At 44.6% G+C, this 27,181-nt stretch overlaps 1 protein-coding gene across 8 annotated transcripts in view; it reads right to left on the reverse strand.

The window, feature by feature from the left end:
- ATE1 (arginyltransferase 1) overlaps window positions 1-27,181 on the reverse strand; it is a 781,290-nt gene that overhangs the window by 715,530 nt on the left and 38,579 nt on the right. For all 8 annotated transcript variants that reach the window (XM_069611961.1, XM_069611962.1, XM_069611960.1 and 5 more), the window contains exon 3: window positions 10,578-10,640. In XM_069611961.1, coding sequence (XP_069468062.1) covers window positions 10,578-10,640 — 63 coding nt within the window. The remainder of the gene's footprint in view (window positions 1-10,577; window positions 10,641-27,181) is intronic.

The raw sequence follows: 27,181 nt of genomic DNA on the forward strand, positions 1-27,181 counted from the left end.
TCTTAACATTGATTCTTTTTCTTCTCTTTCCCATGTATATATTTTTTCTTTCTCTTTTCTCTTGAAAACTTTAAAAGGAATTGCATTTGAGTGAAAAACTTTGTTGTCAAACTAAAACATTCAATAAAAGAAAGAAATGACAACTAATACGGCCATGATACTCCTGAAACCTAGTCCATGACTTTTCTGCGCTTACCCTTTTACCTTTTTGTATACTCCTATAACACTGTAATATGTTAGCTTTTCATCTCCAACTGTTTGTATTGACATGTATGTACTGTATTGATATGCTACTTATTCCCTGTATGCAACCTAAGCTTAAGTAACCTTGTACCTGCTGCGCCCGGGCTACCCCTGGGTTTTTGTGCGCATTATCAAATAATAAACATTAAAAAAAAATGTAAAAAATAAAAAGAATTACTGCACTTCAGCATACACTCCTTGAGCGGGGCAACCTTTGCACTTAACCCGGGGCCCTGCTGGTCCGACTCTTTGTTCCCCCAACCCTCTCCCCCGTCTCTACACCTACATCTGTATGTATCCATGACCTAAATGTACTAGGACCAGTTAGTTCATCTGCCCCCCCCTCACCACCTCCCCCTCCTGAGCTGTGTCTCACTGTTCCAGTTCATGCACTTGCACTAGGAGAAATGTCATCAGGCCTAGTATGCTAGTTTCTCTGTTTAGATCATTCAGAATCTTCAAGGCCTAAGAATGATAATTGTATCCCTCGTTTTCCTTCCTGCCTTGAAGCATTTTGAAGCACTTCAACTGTGTATAAGCGCTATACAGAAACAAACAAATAAATGCTACTCGCTTCATGTCATCTGTGCTCACATCCCACTATTAAAGGTCCCTGTCCTCTGAGCCCTCCTCCCCTTCACCCCTGCATCTGTATTTTCCCAGTCCGACACACACTGTAAACTGCCTACACCTCTACTGTGATGGCCAAGGGATGTCCCAAATGGGATTCATTTTTAATGTTACAGGCCTTTTATAATAATTGCTCAATGTTTGATGCCATCTTCAGATTAAATCCCTCGTTTCACTTGTATGACCATCTATAAAGAATGAAAGACAAAACACACAAAGCGTTTAAATGAAACGCCATGGGTGCGCACGTGGGTGATGAGCATTCAAGGCACGCTATTGGTTAATAGCTGGCCACTGTCCCCCCGTGGGGCAATACTAGAGCACACTGAGCCCAGGGGTCTATTCCAAGACGCCCAGATAAGAGGAGGTTGTTCGTCTCCAGGGTCTTGATGCTTAGTTTTGTCGCTGGGAAGGCCAAATAAGGGTGTCGTTGGCCAACTGGTTTGACCATTTTACTGTTTCCTACAACACTGCAAAGACCACTTAGTCAAGCTGGTCTTTCTTTTCGCACTGCAAGGAGTCCCCCGTTTTGCATTTGTATTTTCTATACCCATTACCCCTTCGCCTTTACTGTTAGAGGACGGTTCAATGCATTCGCCATTTGTGAAGAAGACAAACCCTGCGATACCCCCAAGCGACCCGTATTTCAGAAGCATCGTTAGCTCTTAAGTCGATCCCCAACTGGAATAGAATACGTTCGCCGCCTCCAGGGTATGCCACCACTCAAGCCGCTGTCTCTCCTCCCTGATTGAACATCCACATGTTCTGGCCCTCATCTTCTCCTCCCAGTCCCTAGGACTTGTTTGCTGCTGGATATGCAAGATTTGTGCCCGATTTCCAGGAACCAATACAACAATGGTCCGCCCGTATCCGCGCCCTGGCAAAGCTCAGTCGGCAACATAGGACGGCACCCACAGGAATACAAGAGAAAGGAGCGAGGGAGGCTGCCCGGGTGCCAGTGCATTGAGGGAGCAGGGTCAGTTGTCCCCATTGCTTGCGAGATGCACCAGCTCGGCTTGACTTTCATTCTGCATTTGAAGCAGAAAGAAGCTGGTGTCCACAGGGTCTCTCACTGCCTGGCTGGGAGGTTACTTTTCAGATGCCTGTATCAGCAAAGCAGTGAAATAACAAGAAGCAACACATGAAGGTGACAGCAGGCAAAGCTGTGAGGAACTGGGAGAGACGGAGGAACTGGGAGGGACTGGGGCCTCTAGCACAAGAAGCAACCCATATGAAGGGGACAGCAGGCAAAGCAGTGAGGAACTGGGAGCGACTGAGGAACTGGGAGGGACTGTACTCTGGCTCAAGAAGAAACACACACGAAGTTGACAGCAGGCAAAGCAGTGAGGAACTGGGAGGGACTGTACCCTGGCTCAAGAAGCAACACACACGAAGGTGACAGCAGGCAAAGCAGCGAGGAACTGGGAGAGACGGATGCCTCTGGCACAAAAAAAAGCCCAAATGAAGGTGACAGCAGGCAAAGCAGTGAGGAACTGAGGAACTGGGAGGGACGGTTCTCTCTGGCACAAGAAGCAACACATATGAAGGTGACAGCAGGCAAATCAGTGAGGAACTGGGAGAGACTGAGGCCTCTGGCACAAGAAGCAACACATGAAGGTGACAGCAGGCAAAGCAGTGAGGAACTGGGAGGGACTGAAGAACTGGGAGGGACTGTTCTCTCTGGCACAAGAAGCAATGCATATGAAGGTGACAGCAGGCAAAGCAGTGAGGAACTGGGAGGGACCGGGGCCTCTGGCACGTCTCTAAACGTGTGAATGTTGTGCAATTACAACATATGAGAGATGCAAAACAACAAGCTGATTGCTGTATGAAACATGAAGAATTGCAATGGCACGAAGCATAACGGTACTCAATGAGAGATATGTACTAAGAAATATGGTTCTAAATTTAAGATTTATTTTGGTTACCGCGAATAAAAGCAGTCAACTTATGAACAAAGTAACAGGATGGCTTCTACTTATGCTCCACAAACAAAATGAAAAAGAAAGGTATTGTAGCGCAAACAGTCTTGCAATCAGGCCTGTCCCCTCCCCCCCCACGTCAGCCCTCCATGGGAGGTTTTGTCACTCAGAGTGTTTTCGTTGCCCCTGGCCCTTCGTTCCTTGTTGTTGATGATCTCGGGTTCGTCTTCGCTACTTTAGCACAGGGCTCATTTCCAGCATTAACAAGTTGCCACCATCCAGATCTGAGCAAATGTTGAGAAGAGATTGGTAGCCACCAATATTTCCCCACTTGGGTGTGGGATGGTTGCACTTGCTGGCAGGAGGTTCTTCTAGCAATAGTTTGTGAGTCCCATCACTGGTTCCCAGCCCAACTGCTCTCTCTAGCCTTCTCACGCCTCTGCAAAGATCTGATGCCTAGTAAATCTTCACCTGCTCCTTCAGCGAAGACTCGCACTTGCCCGCCCCTGGCATCACCTACTTGATGCTCTGCCTCTTGCTTGCTGCTTCTCCTCCTCCCCTCTGTGGCGGGTCAGGAGAAACAGGTGGACACTTGGAATGTCGTTTATTAAAATAAGGCCCATATTTCCCTATTGCTAGGGGCCGGGACGGGACGGGATGGGGGGGGGGGGCGGGGGGGGAGGGTTCACTGCCTATATAAATAACAGAAGGTGCTCTTCAGTCGTCAGAATTCCGAAATTAAGATGTCCTCCATCCAAAACGAACTCTAACTGACCCTACAACCATTTAACTAACTAAAACGACACTTGGAATCTCTTCCTTCCGACTATGTGTTTCATAGATCTTGTTAGTAAGATATCTTCAGGTAGTCTCTTGTCACCTTCTGGACAAGGTCCTGTAGTTCCTTTATAATGTACTAGGGTGTGCGCGCCCCTCTTCGGATAGTTATTCCACAAAGCTTTGCAATTCTCTTTCTTATATACTCTTCCCCAGGTGTATATCCCTCCCTTGTGTGTGTAGCGCTGGCGTTTTTAAGTTGGTTATCCTTTGTAGCAACGCAAGTCTTCCTCTTTCCTGGAGCGGTTCAGTTTGATCACTTCTTCCCTGTCCTATTTAATTGACATTTTAGATTCCCACCCTTCTTCCTGAGCGTTTGTCTCCAGTTCTTAACACCTTCTCTTTCAGGTTTATTCCCCATTTTCATCATCACTTTCATACACTTCAACTCTTCAGGCTTTATATTTAGGAACTCGTCACCTTCAATGGGGGAGTTTCTCTTTGTATCCAGTTAATGTCTCAGCGTCCCGTTCTCCCTGACCTGGTTCTCAGCAGCTCGCTCTCAGCTGCTCCTCTATCTCGCCATCCAGCGTGCCTTCCTTCTTGGCCCCCCCGTCTCGCTCTCTGTGCTCTACCTTTCATAGTTTGGAAAACGATCCATGAGTTTCAGGTGTGTGTGTGTGTTTGTGACTGAGTGCCTGACCCTGCCTGGCCTTCAAAGTGGGACAAGGCCAGTACATGTTACTAGCAGTAATCTTCCTAGAATAAGTCTATCTCGTCTCAGTAGCTGGGCTGATAAGGAAAGGAGGGAGTTATAGGAGTTGTAGCATCCCATAAAGGTAGAAGTAATATGGGGTAAATAACTGTCAGGAAATGGGGGATACCATGTCACCTTCCGTTGTCTCCTCCCCATTCCCAGAGGACCCCTACCCAGGTGATCCTCCCTCGCTAGTCCACTCCCAGCGTCAGGATCCAATAGCGATGGCCCTTCCCTGGCCACCTCAATAATCCCCGGGGACTGAGTCATGAAACACCTTCAGGTTTTACACAGTATATAAAATAAACCATTATGTGTACAATGCATAAGTGTATCAGTGTTCTTTGGACCATATGTAGGCTACAATTTGTACACCTCTAACGCCCCCTCTCTCTCCTATGATAAGCCTGGTTGCGCCGTCACGGTTACCATAATATCTCAGGTAGTACAGCTTAATACTAAGAGTTGGAGATTCTGTATTGCCTCAGGTATAGTTTTATAAAGTCATTGGGTGTCTTTAGAAAAACTGTCCTATTACTCATCACTCCTTTCGGGTAGTCTCCTCTCATGTGGCCAGGGGATGACAACCATTACCTCATCCTTATCCTGACCCTGGTGGTTATATGAGGGCAGATCACCTCAAGGAGAGGGTGGTGGTATCATCCAATGAGACATGGTATCCCCATTCCCCTTTCTGAAAAAATACATCTCCAACTCCCCATGTCCTAACCGCCTATTGTAATACCTCCACTCTTCCACCTATGGAGAGTAGTAAGAATCTTGTTACTCTCAGAATCTAACTGGCCTTGTAAAATTATGAAAAACACTTTTCCCAATCCCACATACTCTCCTTCCAAACCTACTTTGACTTTACAATCCATTGCAAACATTCCTAAAGTGTTTTTAGAAAGGGACTACGATTCCCACAATACCCATAACACTGGGATGAAGAAGAGGAACAGAGTAATGCAGAGCACGGGAATCCATGAGCACAGGCAGTGGTCTAGTGGCAGTGAACACACACCTGTGCCCGGGACATTTAAATCACAGAAGCAGGAAACAGGGAAGCTGCTGGCTAGAGCCGGTTGCTCCTCTCCGTGCAGGAGGACATCTGTTGAGCCAACAGGAGAGAAGAAGGCTGCTAAAGCGGATGCAACGCAGGGAAAACCCCAGAAGGCAGAGGAGGGCTCCTGAGCGCTGGCCGGCATCAGAGAACAGCGCTATGCTCACCGGAACCATGTGAAGCAGACTATCGCAGTGGAAGCTGGAACACGGTGGAAAAACGGTTGCGAAGCCGAAAGCAGCAGAAGACAGTTACCGGCAGACCGTGAAGGCAATGAGAAACGCCATCAAGTACTGGCGAGTTCATGGAGGGACAGAGGGAACACCGGGGCATATCGGCAGCTGCAAATAACGAAACCAAGCGCGATAAGCAACCCTAGCAGGAGAGTATACCAGGCAATTGCAAAGGTGTGAATCCAGAAAGCCTGGCAGAAGAAAAATACCATGCAGTTGCAGATATGCAAGGGAAGACCTGGTAGGGAAATAGTTTTAGGTCGGAATTACCGAAAAAAAATGACCACAAGTTCTAAAAATGCTACCACCAAAGGTTCGAACACCAAAAGTTGGAACCTTTGGTGGCAGTATTGAAAAAAAAAATAATAATGGAAGCTGTGCGGGTGTCGGCCGCATTGCCCCGCTCACTATACTTTATGGTATTCCGTTACAAAACTATATATATAAATAAAAAAGAAAAGGACCCTGCAGTGCCGGTTCCCACAAAACTATATATATATAAATAAAAAAGAAAAGGACCCTGCAGTGCCGGTTCCCGATCACGGAAGTGAAAGGGAACTGGCGCTGCAGGGAACCAGCATGAAGAAGAAGGTAAGTGGGGTTTGTTTATGTTCGGGGTGTGGGCGGGGGGTGTTATAGGTGTGTTGTGTGTGTGTGAGAATGTATGTGTGTTTGCATGAGAAAGGTGAAAACATTTGGTAGTTTGCACCTTTCTCTTGTGAACGATTTGCCTGCAGTACTTTCAGCCGTGGGCAAATCACTTAGATTCGGGAAATATACCAGGCAAATTGGAAGTGAATAAAGATACAAGAAATAGCCAACAGGCTGTGCTGCTTAAAAAGACTTGGGAACAGAAATCCTGGCAGGAGAGTATACCAGACATCCCAACCAAGCAAAGAGAAAGAATCAGTTTGAAGATAACTTATTGTTGACCCAAGGGAAAGTCAAGAACTATTATTTGTAACACAAGAAAGCGACAGAAACCAGGGGCAGGGAATAACCCTCTGGATACCTATCCTTAAGAGACTTATTTTTGTGGAAGTTTATTTTCTTTCTTTTGAACATTTAAGAAACACTCACGGCCAAAGACATCCTTTTCACCTTAGAAATTATTTCTTTACAATGGGAGGGTCTGAATAGTACTTTGGACAAAGGACGGTTTTGTTTTGGACTTTGTGACACAGACAGATCCTTAGTTTTGAGTTTAGGTAGGGAAACTCTGCTGGTGCAGGGACAACAAGGCCTTGTCCTAACCCCTTTCATGTTTTAATGAAAGTCTTTAGCCAAAGTCATGTCCAACTTTGTCCACATATCAATCCGGACTCCTCACAAGGTTCTAATGGAAAAGGTCTACCATGTGGAACATGGAAAATCACGATTGTTGTTTTACGGACGTTTCCTAATCAGGTGATCGAAGCGGTGGAGACAATTGCATCGACGATGGGATTGCTAGAACATTCTGGAAAAGGCAGGTCACCTCTCAGAAACTGGTAAATGGACTGGGTTTCGGTTCAGTCACAGTGTCATATTCTATGGGTTTAGGGTGTTGTGGGATTGGTAGATTCTCTTGGAAGATAATAAATCTAGACACTGTCTTTTGCTACTAACAGAAACCGATTTGCAGGAGCTTTGCTTCTCCAACAGCATCAACAATGTTTTATGAGATGGGAAGAAAGTGACGAAATCCTGGATGATGGCATCACCACCATTTTAACAACATTTAAATGCCAGAGGTTCAAACGCAACAATAAAAATAATTGGAGACAGTGGGCAGCCACGACTGGTCCATCAGCCAGACGGCTTGCAAAACACAGTCCTTGTGTAGACCTCAGGCATTACTGTGCCAGAAGTCATCAAATAGTAAATCTTTGTGTAGACTTTGTGCACTAGTGTGCCAGAGATCATGAACAAGTCAGTCCTTGTGTGGACTGCCGCCAGGTATTCTGATCTTGGGGTCGCCATTCAGATTCAACTCCTTAATTGAGGACTGAGCCTTGCAGCTTCTGCTCCCAACCAGTCTCAGGCTAGCACTGCACCCATAACCTTGCTGAAGTCCCCTTCCATGATTAGCACATCTCCTCTTTGGTCTTCAGCATCATCTCTTCCAGTGCGGAGGAATAATGGGCGCTCGGTTACAAACCAGCACAGCACAGCACAGGCCTACATCTAACTCTTTGCAATTACAATTCATTTCCCCCAATCGTTCGTTGGTGTAAAAATTCCATTCTGGAATTTGAATTGAACACAATCTTTTTATTTTATTTTTAAACACTTTATTTCTAGTTTTCAATTACAACCAAATACCGAGCTTGACATCAAACATTTACATCAAAAAAATTATATACAAGTAATATAATCATAGAATCACAGAAGAAAGTCCAATATCTAAACACCAAAACCAGATTCTCTAAAGTGCACCTTAATACCACATAACAAACAACATATTAAGACAAGACAAGATGAAGGACAACAAATAATCACACACACATCCCTAACCCTCCTACCCTTTCTTCCTTACAAAAATACATAACTCACACCTCAATATTAATTCATCAATTTCCATAAAATTCATTGAAAGGTCCCCAAAGTTCCACATATGCTGCTTCCTTTTGCTGCCTACACAACAAACATTTCTCATATTTTGAAAGAATCTTCATATCATAAAGACATCCCTCAAGAAGAGGTTTCTTTCCTTGTCTTCCACTCCTTTAACACCTGTCTAATCGCCACCAGTATGCTTCGGTTAATGCAATTTCTAGTTACATAATCAACATTTCGCCCGCATCTTGGAGATGGCAGAATCACAGATAAAGGGGTTCGTGGAAAATTGATGGTCCAAACTGCGTCAATCCTTTCTAGCACATCCTTCCAATAGTCCATCACTCTATCGCAGTACCATAACATGTGCAACAGAGTATCTTATTCCTTCCGACAACCCCAGCAACAATCATTATCCACCAATCCTAGACCACACATACGGACAGGAGTCCAATACATTTTATCCAACACCCTTTGGTGAATGTAACGCAACTTTAAGTCAATTTTTGCCTTAACCGGGACCTTCCAGATTTGTTCCCATTCTTTCACCGAAATATCATTGCCCAACTCTTCAGACCATGTCATTCTTAGCTTCTCCCATGGGGTCAACCAAGTACTCTCCAAAGGTATAAAGCTCATGATATCCAACACTTTTTGTTGCATTACAGAAAACAACTCGCATCTCTCAGGGTTTCTGTACAAACCGTGTGTCTAACATCTGCTGCCGTTCAGACACCAAATCCTTCAGAATTCTATACCTTCCCTGTTCCCTCCCACTCAGTCCATATTTATTCATCAGATTCGCAAAGGAAACCATGTCTTCATCATCATTCCAGACATCACCAATCACCAGAACACCTCTATCACTCCAACTTCTCTAATTCAACATCTTATTATTCACCTGCAATCCTGGATTACACCATAGCGACGCATCTTTATACATATGCATTCTCCGTAACAGCAATTGATTTTATATTCATAGCTTGTCGAGGTAGCTTCCCAAGGGAGTATAAACTCTTCATATGATGTGGTTCCAACATTTTCTTCTCCATCTGTACCCACCAAGGCACCATTTGAAAAAATACACAATTATTTTAGCAGGAAACCCTTACAAGAATTCCCCAGGATAGGATAACCAAACCCACGATCCTGAACCTTTCGAATAATAATATATTGTGGAATCCTAGCTCTTTTCCCAACACCCCACAGAAATTCTTGAAAGACTTTGTCAACACGCCCAAGTATTCTCTTCGTGAACTTTAGAGGAATCGATTGCAAAAGATACCTTCGGAAGTAAGAACGCCATTTCCTAATGTCTTTTTGGAGAACCTCTATTATTTTATTCACATTATATTCGACAAGTTTATTAATATCCCGTACCAAATGAATCCCCAAATACTTCACACAATCTTTCTGCTCTTCCTCTTCTGTCACATGTTTAAGAATGTCCTCCATTTCATTTAAGTCATAACATGTCATTCCACCTGTTAATGAGGACACTGCAGAGCAAGGCATAATGTTATGTTATGTTATACCACACACCGATACCACCCAAGGGTGCTCACGTGGCTCTGCAAGGAAAGAGGACGGGTTGGTTAGTGAGGAAGAATGATAGGATAGTCCCAGGACCAGGAGAAACTGGCGTCTTTGTGTGTTGGCTTGCATATGGCAGGCTGCGTGCACTGGCTTGTTGCATCCGTACGGGTAAGGTCCAATGCCTGGGATGTTTGTGTTTTTTGTGTTGGGGTGTGTATGCGTTTTATGTGTAAATTGCTGGTATTTAGGGCTGTGCGCACCGGCTTGTATCATTATGGCAAAGTCCAATGCCTGGGATGTTTCTATGCAACTGTTATGTTTTTTGTATGTGTTTTATGTGTAGATTGGCAGGCGTTTAAGGTTCCGTGCACTGGCTTGTGTCCATGCGTGTAAGGTCCAGTGTCTGGCTTTGTTTGTTATAAGTGTGTGCTGCTTGTTTTGGGTTTGTTTTCGGGTATAGGTTGACTAACCCATTGGGCATGTATAGTGTTTGGGTGTTGTGTTTGAGGAAGTAGAGGAGGGGTGTTAGTGCTTTGGCTACTCACTAAATGCTTCTATGTGGCTAACTGTCCTATCTGTTGTGACAAATGGCTAATCTCCATAACTGTGAAGCATGGTTAATCTTCACAATTGTATCCAAGTGGGACGCATGGCTAAATTTCACAATTCTAAGTGTGATTCATATCGTCAGAAAAGGATAATTAAAATAATGCCCGAGAATTAATTTATAGAACTGTACATTTCAGAGAAAACAAAAAAAATGATGAAAACGCAGGTGCAAGCTGCTCCCCTTTCACATGACAGGTAAAGAGCGAATCAGCAGTCTCCAGGCCTCCATTGCACACAGAAATAACACATACAAAGTTGCCACTCCTTACCGTATGGTGTACTGGGGACAACATGTCTGGTTCATCAGTGGCTTGTACACGTACTTCCCACTCCTATAATGAGAATAAACAGTGAGAGGACATGAGACACTTGTACAGGAATCAATGATGACTTCACAAAGTTGCTGTGCTTGAGGCTTCAAAGTGGTAAATTCACAATTCACAGATTGGGACCAGCCTTCATGACCAACACAGAGACTGAAAGCATCCGAGAAGCCCCATGTCTGTCATGACCATGCTGTTGTGCCTTACATTATGTGGGAGCGCTTTAGCTGCTGCTTCCAGCCTTGGAGTGCCAACACTCTACCAAGAGCTACGTTTGGTTCCTGAGGCCATACAAATATGACATGTTCTCTCTGTCTTTGGCAACGTAAAGAAGCATTAGAGACATCTAGAAGCCATTTAAAGCATCATGGATTGATAATAATGGATATTAAGTGAACTTTTCATCTCACATAAATGTTAGGTTAGCGGCACAGGTTAAACCAACTAGCTCCTGCCTAATAGATAATGTCCAATAGTTAGTAGCTCGTTTTAGCTCATGCTCGTGCAATCTTGATTTCAACCTCTGCAGAAGAGCAGGAGGAATTATAAAAAAAAAACACAGACTATTGCATAGGATTAAATGCTATATAAAACAATAGACGTTTACTACACTGTCTAGTGCCTGGAGAAAATCATACACATTCCTCCCCTCAGCCACCGAAACCGACTTTCACACTCACAGTTTAGGGCATGGGAGATACCAAAGGCTTAGGTCCACCTTGTGGGGCAGCATGGAGTGATCACAGACCAAGGCCCGCAGACTGCGTCAAGGAAGTGCTGGTGGTCCTAAAAATCTGAAATATCCTCTGATGGCTTGGCAACCAACGGTTGTCACATACCTAACCCCCAAAAACTGTCGTTCTTAGGGGTGGGGGGCAGGTATGAAGGAAACAGATGGGAGCAAGCTACAACCATCAAATAATAATAATGCAGTCCTAGTGGTGTCTTTGTCAAAATAAAAGGGGCTATACCAATAAACCTATTGCCAATCCTTACCCCTAAATACAAATAGTGTGGGTGACAGGGTTACAAAAAAGGAAGAAGTGTTCACAAAATCATATGTCAGGATGTTCAGGCCGTGGGCCTCCCTTCCCCATGTTTTCAGCACGGGGTAAGGCGGTACACACTCAAGCCTAGCACAGTCTCTGGTTTCTCCAGTATGAGGATACAGTTCAGAACGAATACCAGGACCTTGTGCAACAAAGTCTCTTTCCCCTTGAAAGTCTCCTATTCGTAGAATGCCATGGAGTGCAAAATAATACTTAAAGCGCATTGGTGAGATGCTTGGAAGTGCCTGTCGTGGCTGAACTATTTACCGGTGCAAGGAACTTTTTGCTACATGCTTGTGGAACCATCACGGTACGGGACACCTTCTGCTTTACGGAGTGGAAAAAGAATATATATAGTTGTGGACTATCTATTGTGAATTTTTATAAGTAATATCCAAATACTTTATTTTCCCCATTCTAGTGACTCGAACATTAAGCTCCGCCCATCTTTCCCAGAACCCTATTTCAAGCACTGGCAGTGCGTGCGCATTGGCGCTCACGCATTGGTGAAGTGCTTGGAAGTGCCGGTCGGTTGCCAGCTGTCGGCGGGCATAGTTGACCGTTCATTGTGCCTTTGGTCTGGTAAATATCTCATTTCAGGCGGGGTTACAAAGTTAAAAATCATATTTCTAACTCCATATTTTTACTAGACACTCCTGTGTGAACTGACATGGTAGTGTCTCTGAAAGCAGGAATGCTGTCACTGACGGAGATTGCAGCTTGTAGTAAAGAAGCCGTACACACCCCAAAATCATCTTCACGAACAATCATGTTGACACGAGCATCTAAATCGGCTATAATTAATAGAGTTTGCTCGGCTGAAGTAGACATAAGGAAATTTTGCGCGCTGGGGGAAAGCGCTCAGTAGGAACAGAGCGTCTGCTGGTATCATTTCACCCAGTTAGCAAAGCCGTGAGGGATTGCATGCTGGCTACAACCGGCAAAACAATGATCGACCGGGTGGATACCCCTTCAGACTCTTTTGTAGCGGCTGGTGTTCTGGAGGCATTAGATCAGCACCCGGTCCATGCTGGAGTGATTGAAGTTGATGATAACAGCAATGCTCACCAATCTCAGCCGATTAAGCTGAAAGTGGCAAAGGTAACAAAGAATACCCTTAAACCTGCTAATCCAGTGCTCTCTCTTGAAGATGAATCCTTGACCTTGGGTAATTTAAATAAGGAAGAGGAAATAAATATTGATGACGTTTCAATTTGCTCAATTAATAATAAGAGTGGGATTGTAAATGAAGTGTGATAAACTAAATTTATCACAATCACTGATGATGTTTTCACAGATGGCAAATAATTAATCGGTTCTATCCAGTTCATTTATTCATCCAACCCCCCAGGCGCAATCATTCTGCGCCTATTGAGAGGCCTCAAACCATGCCAGGTCAGTCTGTAATAGGTTTAGAAACCTCATTACAAACAATGAATGCTGCCTTGTTTTCTCTGACTAGATTGTACGATACACTGGACTCCAAAATGAATGACCAACATGTTAAGTTAGCACAGATGATGAGAGAGATGAGCTCTAAACATAGATAAGCCCTAAACAGAGTTTGTGTGAAAAGTGCCAAATGCAACAAAAAAAATGGCACCCGATGATGTACCAGTTGATCGTATAAATGTTGAGGCTGTAGAATTAGAAAATGATGGGGTCCTGTTGATTGATTGCACCCAGAGTCAACAGGCAATTCCTCAACTTAAGACGAAGAACAAGGGTACACTTGAAAATAATAAGGACTCCAACAAAGTAAGAAGATTAAAGATCTCCCTCTGTGCATGGGTGAAACATCAAAGGGACTAGGGGAATTATGTAAAGCGGGACAGAAATGTGCCTTAAAGAAAAAAATGAAATTGAAAAATATTGAGAATACCATGGGAAATCCAAGCAATACGGAGCAAACAGAGGCAAAGGTGGCAATTAATAAGCAAGTGTGCGATAGTGGCAGTGCACCCACGTACAATATTTTGGAAAAAAAAATAATAAGTGCCTATGGTTCCAGAAAGTGCACGAATGAAAAAAAACTACAAATGTTAAAAGTGGAGCAAATTCAAAATTTACAGGTACACGTCACTTTATGCAATCCTTGTCTATGCCAAAGTCAGCTTTTGCTATTGCTCGCTCAGCCATTGCGAAAAAATATAGAAATGTCCAACAACAAAAAGCAGTAAAACTGCAGAATGCAACAACTGAACAAATGGCGCATGAACCTTTACATAGCCTGATATTACTGAGTGAACAAAAAAACACACCACCTAAAGTAGGTGAGCAATCCATGCAATTACCAGTAAATCAAGGGGGTTTGCCTTCTTCTAACTCAACGGGACCCCGGAATAACAAAACACTGAGTATAGATATGCGGATGGGTGCTACTGTTTCAAATGCTGAAGTGCGATTTACAACAGATGACTGGAGAGGTGAGATCGAACAATAATTAAAAAGACTCATATTACAAGCAAATAGACAGGACTCCTGTTTAAAAACTGATAAAAATACCACTCTAGGTACACCAATGCTAAGTAATGCTAAATCATTCCAATTCCCAAAACAAACGAGGGGGACTGTAACTCATAGTGGGGGACCTAAACCCCAATCAAGAGACCAAGAACTTAACCAACTGATCCTCCAATGTCGACCACATCCCTTCCACAGTTTTGACATAAAAAGACAATCGGTAATGAACATATTGGTAGATGTACCTGATTTGGAGGAAATATGTTCAGGAGACCTAGACCAAATTGAGTTTTTCAAAGATCAAGACCTTTCTGTAGTCAAACTGTGGATGAGATCTAGGTTTGTTAAGACTGCTTTTTGGGAGGCCAGAGGGGAATTATATGACCTAGGTTTTGTGTTATTAAATAACTACTCCAGAATATCAAAGATAATCAATGGCAGGAAATCAATATGTGTCGAAAGCAGGCGGTATCTTAAAATCTGCTGGGATAAACCAGCAAAGGGAAGTATCAATGAGTAATAATCAAATGACTGATGAACGCGAATGTAGGCCGAACAATTAACTAAGCCTTGCTATAGATACTCTTTCCTTAGCCTCATGGAATACTCGAGGATTCAAACATTTAACATCTTCTAAAAATAATCAATTATGGAAATATGATATCTTGGCTTTCCAAGAAATATGGTTATCGGTACCGCCTGTATGGGATAAACACACAGTACTCTTGAACCCCGCCATTGTTCCAGTAAGAGGTAGACCTATGGCTGGTCTGATGGTGGCGGTTACAACATTGTATTACATCCAACTAGAACCGTGGCTGTCACCCAATCGCTTTTTGCAGCTGGTGAAAATCAAATCCAAGAACAAGAGTATAGGTCTTATAAACATCTACTGGAACCATGTGGCAATAAATGACAACATCTTTTTTGAGGCTCTACAAGAATTATTGAATCTAACATTGCTTGACCCTAGTTGTGAACATGTTGTATTAACAGGAGACTTAAATATGAATTGCCATCAACAAAATAACAAAACTCTCATCCCAGCAGCCAGAAGATGGAATTCTCCGATAACAGAACAAAATATATTTAGGGTAAATGGCACAAAAAAAACTGAGATATCCCTGGACAGGCAACTTGGCATAGAGGTGTGCAGTCTGCTTTTATCAATTACACATTTGTAGATAAGGACTTATTCTCCTTAGTTAAGGAGTTTCATATGATCCATCAGGACACCAGTGACCATAACATTCAGGCAATGCAATGGAGGGAAGTTTCTGTGGGGGGAAACTCATGAGGTATCGTTAGCATGTAATATGACATTGAATAGTGCACAAAATAGATTTGCGTGGACTCCAGACACTCTTGAATCATTGAACCAAAATCTATTGAACAGCCACAAATACCCGCAACCTGATAGGTCCACAAATCAAATATCTTATGTTGAAGAAATGCAGATTTTTGTAATCCATAAGAGTTTGAAAAATACTATTCGACCCAAAAGATTGCATATGTATGATGATGAAGTGGCAAGTCGGAAATCTCTATTCAGAAAAATGAAAAAGAAAGCTATTAAAATCTGTCTCCCCTGACCGCATTGTCCTTCTAAGAGCGCTCAAAAGCCAATATAAAAACTGGCTTATATCTAAACATGCTGTTATGTATCAACCTGATGGGGAGTCAATGCTAGAGAAATTGTGCTCCAAAAATACAGCAAAAATCTGGTCCTTGTTGAAAGAATCAGGGCGCAGAGTACAGCTGGTGCATCAAATGAATCCCATTCCACAAGAGGTATGGGCTACATATTATAAAACTTTATATGCAAATACAGATGTAAAGAGCCCAGACATCATCAAGGACTATGGTGACCGGGAAAATTTAGAATTTGATGTCGATATCTTGTTCTATATAATGAAGCTCTCGACATCAAGAGCTCTTGCCCCTGATGGCCTCTCCAACCTTATGATTAAAAAACATCCTGGTGCATGGGCGCAGATATTTTTTTACAATTTTCAATCATACTTTAAGAACTCGCAAGATTCCTCCATCTTGGAGAAAATCAATAACAATACCCATATATAAGAAGGGTGATAACACAGACCCCTGGAATTATAGACCGATATCTTGGGCAAACATTTTGCGAGGCTCTTGAGAGATCTAAATGTGTGGCTGAATAAAACCAAAATTCGAGACTCAAATCAAACTGGATTTATGCTGGAATGGGTACTGCATATCCTCAAAATCATTAAAAAGCAAGAGGAAGTTAAGAAACAGCCGTTATATATGGCTTTTATTGATTTTGCGGCTGTGTTCGATTCTGTGTGTCGTAAACTACTAATCGGAAAATTAAGAGTGGCAAAATACCCGGATTATTTGATTTTTTGGATCAATGAACTACACTCCGAAACAACTGTCCAAATAAGACTGGCCCTAGATGGCACTCACTTTGTCGAATCCTATTGTAACGCTACGAGGACTAAAACAGGGATGTATCCTGGCCAGCACGCGGTTTAATTTTTTTATTTCAGAAGTGCAGCATAATTTCATGTTGATAATCTCTGATGCTCCTCACGTAGGGGGCAAAGCTGTTCCTTGGCTATTTTACGCTGATGATCTAGTGTTATTGGCTAAGACTCCGAGGGGACTGCGTTCACTGTTATTAGCTTTGACTGTTTTTGCAGATGCAAATGAGTTAAAGATAAACCAGGACAAATGCAAAATAATGAAATGTGATCTAAAAAAGAATGCAGTAAATAGAAAGGAGGTTAGGCCTATACAAAATGCAGTCATCGATACTGTTTCTGAATACAAATATCTAGGTCTTCAAATAAGTAATGATCCAAAATGATAAACCTTATCACGGAGAGTTGGAATGTAAAGTCAGAACAGGTATAGCTCAAGCAAAAATCATACAAGCAAAGTATAGAAATTTTTCAGTGTCACCTGTGTAGGGGAGGATTGGTCCAAAAGACCCCCCTCGCCTACATCCCCTCCCCCGGTGAGGGCCATGGCTCATCAGGCGTCCCCTCCTTACCACCAGGGCCCAGGTGGTGGATGGCTCACCTGCTGAAGACATTGCCCACACATATTGAATTTAGCTAGGCCTCAGAAACCATTTAGTCTAATAAAGATGGTGTGAGCTCGGCGCACTGCAGCGCGGCCCCCACCTTTGGGGAGTTTCAATTATCCCTGTGGCCGCGGCTCCCTGGCAGAACCGCTGTGAGCCCGTTCCCACGAACAAGACGGACATGAGCTACTGTAAGATACCAACACTGTAACACTTCACCTTCCGCAGTGTATCGCTGCTCCCAGCATGACCCGGCCAGCAGAGCCTGGGTGGGAAGAGAATTGTAAAATGGCCCTCAGATAAAAGCAAAAGTTCCCAAATACTAATGACAAAACTACCTGCGATGGATGCATTTTCTCCACAAACCTCTGACTAAAAATTCTGTAAAATGTATAGATATGGCAGAATGCATGTTCATATGGCATTAGCAATGAAGCACCCGCACCACTGCAGTTATGTACAAATAGTAAAAGCGTCCCGGGGGATTATTTGTTATGCATATCATTGAAAGGTTTACACCCCACGGTCCCGCGCCATAACCGAACTAATGCTGCTAGAGTGCAGAAAAAGACAAATGCAACCATATTGAGGGCTCATGTAGAGGGTGCACGAAAATGCACCCTTCATGTGTGTATGTCCAAGCCCCTTATGTGCCACTACCGTCACGTACAGTAGCGAGTCGTGTTCTATGCACTCCACCAACCTCACTACTACCTCACTTACTGCAAATGTATATGCATATAACAAAATGTTGTAGTTGTTAAAACATAGTGTACAAATAATGTGCTCGGACTGGCTATATTTGAGAGGCATTAGCAAAGTTAAAATGTAAGCTTTGGAATGATTCAATGAGTATTGTATAGTATTCGAATGTTTATGATGCTTTCACCTAAAATCGGCAACACACGAGGAAGATACCTTTGTGAATATATGCAAGGCCATTCCCCCTCTCTCCCTGCGAAGCCTGCCAGACGAGAGAGCAGAGGCCCGCGCCGCGCTGCTCCACCTCCCCCAACTAGGCTGGAGCCGCTTCAAAGATTTGTAGTTCCCTCTGCAGCACCCAAGGCCACGGCCCACCACCTGCATTATTTACAGCCCAGCAGTAAACCTCCGCCTGAATACACAAATCCAGAGGCGCCCTCTCTTAAACCCCACAACCCACCGGATCACCTTAGGTTAATGGCCCCTGTAAAATTAGGACACCCAATATTATGGCAACATTACAGCAACACATTCATAACGACTTCTAACAAGACAGGAGGACATGTACCGCCTGTCCCATGCCCTGAGACCCAGCCCCACGACCTATGGTACCCGGTCAACAGGACACTGGTAACCATGTACTGATGAATCGCCATCAAACCCCTCTCAAGGTGCATTCCTCCTGTGTTGCATTAACCTGTAGAATAACCTATTGGAAGATTTACTAAAGAAGATAATATTGCAAATGACTGAATGACTGCGGTGTGCATGGCCTAGGGCAAAGTCGTCAGGAAAAGACATTCATCTCTGACACTGGCCACAGTGGCACAACACCACCGCCCGGATGAACCCAGCTGACCCGCCAAGCCCAGCCCATCCCACGAGGTTGACCAGTGACGTCCTCCAGCCAAGACCAACCACATTACTGCAGCACCTATAGCTAGTCGTCGCCACCCAATCCCATTGAACTTGTGCCCCCTATAGTGTGTAGGTTTTTATGACTTTTTTGAAAATATATACGCCTGTCTTTGCGATTGTCAGACAGAGCACTCGGAGTTTGCAGAGTTCTTTGCATGCCCTATTCTGATTGATAAACTCCCATTTACGCTCACCCGCACTTTGTCTTGGCCTTATTCCCATTCTGGGAGAGGGCATCATTGTCTCTCATTGCGGGGAGGATCGTGCTGGTTGGGGATGCTTGCCTTCAGTGTTGTCCCCGAAAGCGTGATTATTATTTTCTCCCAACATATCCCTACCGTCCCCTTTGGCACGAAAATCTCCGGTCGACAAGGGATACGCACGGTGCGTCGGCTCCAGGAGGCTGCCCGCCAACGGCGACCGGTACGCTCAGAAGTGCTCAACAGAGAGAGGGTACAGGATCCCGGAAGAAAAATCCCCTTTGAGTACCGCTCGCCGGAGCCGGGGCTGACTGTTGAGCGTACGGCAGCACTGCCTGGACGGACCCAGTTTCGGAGACTCTCGGTTCAAGATGGGCACATGAGTATTGAGTGCGAGCGATCATAAAGGGAGTAGAGGAGGAGATTTAGGACAGGGAACGAGGCGGGGTAAAAAGGGGCACGTTGGGTCTACTAAGGACCATCTTAAACTTTCTTTGCTTTTTCTTTGCATATGGCCATTAGGATTAAGAGGTGAATAAGAGATAAAAGTGACGGGAACCTAGCTCCAAGAGGGGGTGGAAGGCGGCGCTGCATAGTGCTATCTTGACTAGTACTGGGAATATATGAAGAAGCAGAAAATGAGATAAAGGTGTCTGGCAAAGGGAGACACGGAGACTATATTAGTGACTGCTATTCTTTCTATTCTTTTCTTTAGGGTTACGGGAAAAATAAAAGTGGGTTAGTACACAACCAAAGAGACAAACTAAAGAGAAAGAGAGCTTTACTCTAAAGTTAAGGGGCAAACACAGATATATATATATATACATATAACTGAATAAGACGGACAGGGTCAGCTGGTTAGGGAGGAAAGGGAGGACAAACTGAACTGTGAATAGAGTGCTACATAGGGGTGTGTGAACATTGTATGTGTCAGGACATAATTTGGTGCAATGGTTGTGTAAAAGTGGTCAGAAATGTATAACCATTGAGTGGTCATGGTAAGTGAGACCAGACGAAGTACCGTAAAGACTAGAGTAAGTGGTGAAGAGAGTGTGTACCTTTTTGATTTGTGGGGTAACATTGTTGAGATTACTGACGGTTTGCTCTTGTGCGTGCCCCCAAAGAGGATAGAATAGAGGCGGTGCGCAGCCAATCTTATGGTGTGTAGGCGGAGGGAGGAACACGAAGGTCCCCACGATTCAGTATGACATAAAATACGCGGACTCACATGGTGATACGTTTATATTGAGATATCAAGATACATAGAGATACATAAGTACCAGGTGGGCATAGAGCATGGGGGCAGAAACACCCTTATCACATATTTGCAAAAACCTACCTGGGTACGCAGAACGGATTAAGAAATATCATGACCAATGGATCACAGAGTTGAAGGGGGAGGGGTTGCCTCAGATATGGCCCGAAGGCGGTTCATTTGACAAGAGTGTCCTAGATATGGTAGCCACATGCATTTGTTTGAAATACAAGGGGAAGCAGTTGCATAATAGGAGAGAAATATTAGACCTTTGGAGACGGTTTGAAGAGATACCGCCGCCTAAGGCAAGGGAATTAGATCCTGATCTACCGTCTACCACTGATAATCCACTAATGATACAAAAAGATAAGGTATTGCCAGAGGAAGAGCCAGCGATAGAAGTAAACAGGTTGTACCCAATACTAAACAAGCCAGTGACCGCAGAGGGATACAGTGACCCTACTTATGTGCCCCCACCGACAACTATCACAACGCAAGGGCCGACAGCACCCCCTCCATACGAGAGTCATAGGGAGCGAGCTCAGGTGAGCACACCAAGAGTGGACATAGAAAAACTAACAGACGATCTAGAATCAAGGCTCTCCATAGCGAAAGACGATCTCTCGAGGATAAAAAGCATATGTGAGCGGACCGCACTTAATGCAGCCAGATCAGAGCATGAGTCTAGAGCGCAGAGCGAGAGTAGAACATTTGAAGAAGGGTGGAAAAAAGGCGAGATACTGTTCAGAATACAGGAAGAACCAACCCGAATAATTGAACTAGAGGCAAGAGAGGGATGTACTGACAATGAAGAGAGGCCTATAGGAGACAGGGAGGAGCTACTATGTGATATAAGGGATGATTTGGAAGAAAGCGACAGGTTGAGTATGGCAATGGGAGGGGGAAGTGAAGGGTTGGATGGTGCATGCTCAATGAGGACACTGGATGATGAGTGGACGGGGCGATTAAGGAACCGGGTGGGGAAAATGGCATCATTAGGAAAATCAGGAGTGAAGGCGGGTACAGATACGACAACGAAGGGAAAGTTGCAGCTCCCGCTAATACATAGGGGAGGAGGGAGGCCGAATTACATACCCTGGGCTCAGATGGATAAGGCCAACTTACTAAAGTTATTGCCCCCGTTATCCGGAGAGGCGAGCAAGTGGATATATGCCTTTGAGAAACACACAGCCGGGGTACCCCTAGCAATAGGGGATGTGAAGAGCTTGCTCGTATCAGCAGTGGGGGATCAGGCTGACAGAGTATGGGTCAAGGCTGGTTTCCCAGGAGTAACATTAGACTGCGATCGCCATGATGGGGCCTCCTTTAACACAGTGCGTGCGAGGGTGTGGGATGCTTTGCGGGAAACGTTTCCAGATACCCCAGACTTACAGTCAGTAATGCAGTGTACAATGAATGACGGGGAAGATGCTATGGATTACATTTTTCGGGTCCAAGAGATGTGGAGAGCAGAAACGGGCACGCCCTGGTATCAATCGACATCGTTATTTTACTTCATTATAAAGAGGGGGCTCCCAAAAGAGGTGCAAAAGGCGCTCGACAAGATAGCAGGTATTGAAGCGAAAGGATGGCCTGAGATTCAGAGCATAATAGTGCACCACTGTAAGCGAATAAAAGAAAGGGAGAAGGAGGTGGTGCAGAAAAGATTGGCAGACGAAGCGAAACTAGTGCAGACAAAGTTGGTGAAGGTCGCAGCAGCAGTAGCCGCGCTCCCACACAGCAGGGAGGGAGATGAGGAAGAGGAGGGGCTGGTAGCAATACAAGGAAGGATGGCAACTAATTGGGCAGGAGCAGGACAGCGGCAGTGGAACGAGCAGGAGCAGGGCGGAGGTCCGCAGTGGCAAGAGTGGGCCCCTCAAGGGGGACGAGGTGGGTACAGGGGGCGAAGAGGAGGTGGACAAGGGTATGGGGGAATGGGAGAAAATGGATGGCAGGGTCCCAGAGGTGCGCAAGGGAGTTGTTGGAACTGCGGGAGGTGGGGACATTACTCTAGGGAGTGCAGAAGCAGACCAAACAGCGGATTTCCAGAGGTAGAACATTATGGCCATCCCCATCCGGGGAGCCCATATGGTCTACCAATGGGACAACAACAAAGAAACCCAGGGCAGGGGTACAATGAGCAACAGGGACACCAATACAGAACACAGAATCACCCACAAAACAATGACACTATGCACTACACGCCAGGCAACCCTTTCGCGACAACAGCAAACGGAGCCCCAGCACCAGCCCCATATAGTGGCGTGTCAGTGGTTTCAGGGAGCGTGTTCAACCAAGGGGGGGGGGCGATAAGACACCCCGCAAAGGACAGCCCACAGAGAACACTTGCGTGTCCAGTTCCATCTACCACCTACGATGCAGCAGAGGAACCATTGGTAGGGGCGCAGATAGGAGACAAGCAGTTCATATTCATGGTGGATTCGGGAGCGGAGAAATCATGTATTAGGGAGGGCCGGTTCCCGTTACCTAACCAGAAGTTAGAGCCGCAGGGGTTCTCTGGGGCTGTAATTGAAGTTCCTTATACAGAAGCATTGGATGTAACGGTAGGGGGTAAAACTGTAAAAACGCCCTTACTGTATTATGAACATTCGCCAATAAATTTACTAGGGAGGGATCTTCTTAGCAAACTCAACATGACGATATCATTCAATGAGAGAGGTATAGTGTGTTCAACACCAGGAATATGCCCATTGCGTGTAATGCTGGTAGTACAGGCTCACACAACCGCACCAGAAATACGTGGTTTGCCAGTGGACGAGAGAATGTTTATTGAAGGACTAAAGACGCTGGCCCTCATAGTTCCTGAGCTGAAAAGAATGGATTGGAGAATACCGGCAGAATTCCTCTTCCGCCCAATAGTGCACCCTGACATAGCACCAGGATCAGTGGTATCATTAGACTTGCATGCTGTACAGGTATCTGCGAAAAGATTCTCTGTGATTGGAATGGATATAGAAGGATGTGCATGGCGTACAGTACTGTGTACCAATGCCAATATTGCCCTGAGAGACTTAACTGATGAGGATCTCTTTTCAGATTTGGAAGGGGATGGTGAAATCGTAATGGAAATAGCAATGCCCTGTGACATTTTGATTCAGGCTAGAGAAATTCCTGTCCAGCTGATGGCAGTGGTGGGTGGGAGCACCACCGTTATTCTTCGATGATGACATGAGGCTAGTACCAAATAATTTGTGGACAACAGGCCCCCATGACGTAGGGTTGTTGCATGGAGTACAACCAGTGATAATAAAGCTCAAACAAGGAGCGATTGTACCCCGAGTGAAACAGTATCCATTGACCCGTGAAGCTGAAGAAGGGATAAAAGAGACAATAAATGCACTACTAGCACAAGGGATAATAGTGCCTTCAAACTCCCCATGTAACACATGCATTTACCCGATTAAAAAAGCAAAGGGAGGGTCTTGGAGGATGATCCAGGATTTACGCCCCCTAAATGATGTAATACAGAAAGAGTTCCCTTTGGTCCCGAACCCTGCATCAATATTATGCAGCATCCCAAAAACGGCATCACATTTCACGGGGGTCGATTTGAAAAACACATTTTTCTCCATCCCCTTGGCTGAAGAGAGCAGATACCCGACAGCATTTACACTAGGGGGGGAAGAGATATGAACATTGTAGATTACCACAGGGATACTGTGAGAGCCCGAGCATATTCAATCGCATACTACATGAAGACTTAGGAAACTTATCAGTTGAGAGCACACTTATTCAGTATGTAGACGATTTACTCGTCTGTGCACAGGATGAAGAAACATGCCGAAAAGATTCAATAACACTCATGACCCTGTTGGCTAATAAGGGGTACAAAGTAGACAAAGAAAAGCTACAATATTGTCTAACAGAAGTTCTATACTTGGGACAGCTAATATCAAAAGATGGAAAAAGAATAATCCCCGACAGGGTAGAAGCAATAAGATCAGTAAGAGAACCCACAACAGTGAAGGAGATGCAGAAATTCTTGGGAATGTGCAACTATTGCCGAGCATGGATATTAGATTATGCAGCATACACCGGACCCTTACTGCAAGCGCTCAAGGAGGCCCAACAGGAGAACAAGAAAATAGAATGGTCAGAAGAAATGAGCACCTCATTCAAATCATTAAAAGAGTTGATTTCAAGCGCTCCAGTGCTCGCAAATCCCGATTATGGACGCAAATTTTACCGGTTCTCACACTGCAAGGGGACACTCATGACAGCTGTACTGACACAAAAGACGTCCCTAGGACACAAACCATTGGCTTACTACAGTGGCACTTTGGATGCTGTGATGCAAGGACATTTTGCGTGCGAGCAATCGCTCGCTGCAGCCGCGTTCGCAATTGAGAAAAGTGCCACAATAGTAATGGGATGCCCTGTGACATTATTTGTGGATCATTCATTATTTGCAATACTTGAAAGGTCAAAGAGTACACTGACTACACAGCGGGCAACCGCCTATGAAATAATATTGTCCAGCGCCAATATCCATGTGGTGCGATGCAGGACAGTGAATCCGGCAACATTCATTACAGAAGCATGCACATTAGAGGACATGCAGGAACACGATTGTGCAACTTACACAGGAGAAAGAGGGGAGGACACAGTGGTGTGCGAGAATGCCCTGAGCGAGGGGGAAGTGTACTTTGTAGACGGATCAGCATCAATTGACGTGGACACAGGAGAAAAACATGTGGGTATGGCAGTGGTGAGATTAGAAGACGGTAAGTATGAGACACTAGTGCAGTACCGCCTTCCATCACATTTCTCAGCACAAGCAGCAGAACTCATTGCCCTAATAGAAGCATTGCACGCAGCTAAAGGGTGCGCAGTGACAATTTACACAGATTCAGCTTATATGACGACAACAGTACATGGAGGTCTGGCCAGATGGGGGCAACATGCAGAATTACTGAAGGAGTTAATTGAAGCACTACGAGATCCCACAATGGTAGCAATAGTGAAGTGCCAAGCACATACGTCCAACACAGACGTTGTGTCTTTGGGAAACGCGGCAGCGGACACGGCTGCCAAAGAAGCCTCATACTTTGAGAAATGTGAAGCAGGTGAGTACATGCTACAGCACAAGACAAACGAGGAGCTTCAAGAAGGGTACAATACAATGCCTATATTACAAATACTAGAGTTACAGGAAGGAGCAAGTGCAGATGAAAAGGGATGTGGGTGAAACGAGGGTGCAGCCAATCAGCAACAGACTTACTGTGGCGACAAAATAACTCAGGAAAAGTGGTAATGCCAGTAAAATTATTAGAAATAGCGTTTCAACAACTACACTTCCCAGCACACAACACGAAACAACACATTGCAGCAGAGATACAGGAAGAGTGGTTTGTGCCCTGTCTTCAGGAGCACTTATCTAGATTGACATTGGAGTGCACAACATGTCAGATATACAATTCAGGAATGACATTACGCACAATAAGGGGAACAATTCCAAAACCGATTGGGCCATTCAGAGAGCTACATATTGACTACGCGGACATGAGAGAAAGGTGTAATGGGGCACGATACAGGATTGTGGTTGTGTGCCCATTTTCAAGATGGGTGGAAGCAGGCCCATGTGCACGTCCTGATGCTAAAAGCGCTGCGAAATTCCTAGTGAGAGAAGTATTTCCGCGCTGGGGAATTTGTGACGTGATTCGCTCAGACAATGGCACTCACTTTGTAAACGAACTCTTCAAGGAAGTAACAACGCTATTGGGAATAAAGCATAAGTTGTGCTCGATTTATCATCCTCAAAGTAATGGCATGGTAGAAAAGATGAACGGCCTGTTAAAAGGAAGATCATCTAAACTATGCTTTTCATTAAAAAAGAACTGGATTTACTGTTTACCCCTTGCACTGTTGCCAAGCAAGGACCACCATTTGTTCCCGCACGAAATCGTGACTGGGAGACAAATGCACACAGCACACTCGCCACTACGCGAACACTCAGATGCACACAGAAGTGCTGCGATATTGGGAGATGAGTTCACAGACTACTTGAAAAAATTAACAAGGGCAGCGCGCGCAATATCAAAGCAGCTTTCACCACCGTTCACGAGAGAAGAGGGGAACACAACAGGGTCAGTTACGGAGCCTTTAGCCCAGGTACAATTGATGCCGGGTGAATTCATTTATGTCCGGAGCTTTGTGCGCCGGTGGAATGCACCACGGTTCCATGGCCCATACGAAGTGGTATTTTGCACGCCTACGGCTGTAAAAGTGAAGGGCCTAAAATATTGGATACATCCGACGGATGTACGAAGAGCATATAATAATGTGCAGGAAGAGGTGGATGAGGGGGCACAGACAACAGCAAACAATGCAAATGAAAAGAATGAGTGAATATGAACTTGTGTGTGGCAGAAATGCACCCGATTGAGAAAGTTGCTGACAAGTGTAATTACATTTAAGGGTATTTAAAAAAAAAAAATAAAAAAAAAAGAAATTGTGAACTTATATGTAAATAATGATGTGATAAAAATATGTAATGTCTACTCACTTGTCTGTGCATCCCCAACCCTACTGCCCTACCCGCTTCCATTCCCTTTCAATATATACTAGCACTGGTAGTGCCAACAAAATGTTTACATTCATGCACTTAATGCACGTTTATATCTCAAACAGGAGCTACCATGGCATCTAACGGGCAGCCTGCAACGGATAGATTCATTAGATATAGAGAATTGTTAGCTGAGAGATGCAGATATTCGTATGAGTGTGGATTGTCTGTGTGCATCACATTGTTTTTTACAATCATGTTTGGCCTGGTTACATATTGGTTCATAGCGTTCATCTCTATCAAGATGAACGAGGGGGGAGGGATTAACAGCACTACTGTGACCAGTGCAACAGCAAGTGTACATACTAAA

Source organism: Ambystoma mexicanum, chromosome 8 (assembly GCF_040938575.1).
Source record: "Ambystoma mexicanum isolate Mex_15411 chromosome 8, UKY_AmexF1_1, whole genome shotgun sequence".
Lineage (NCBI taxonomy): Eukaryota > Metazoa > Chordata > Amphibia > Caudata > Ambystomatidae > Ambystoma > Ambystoma mexicanum.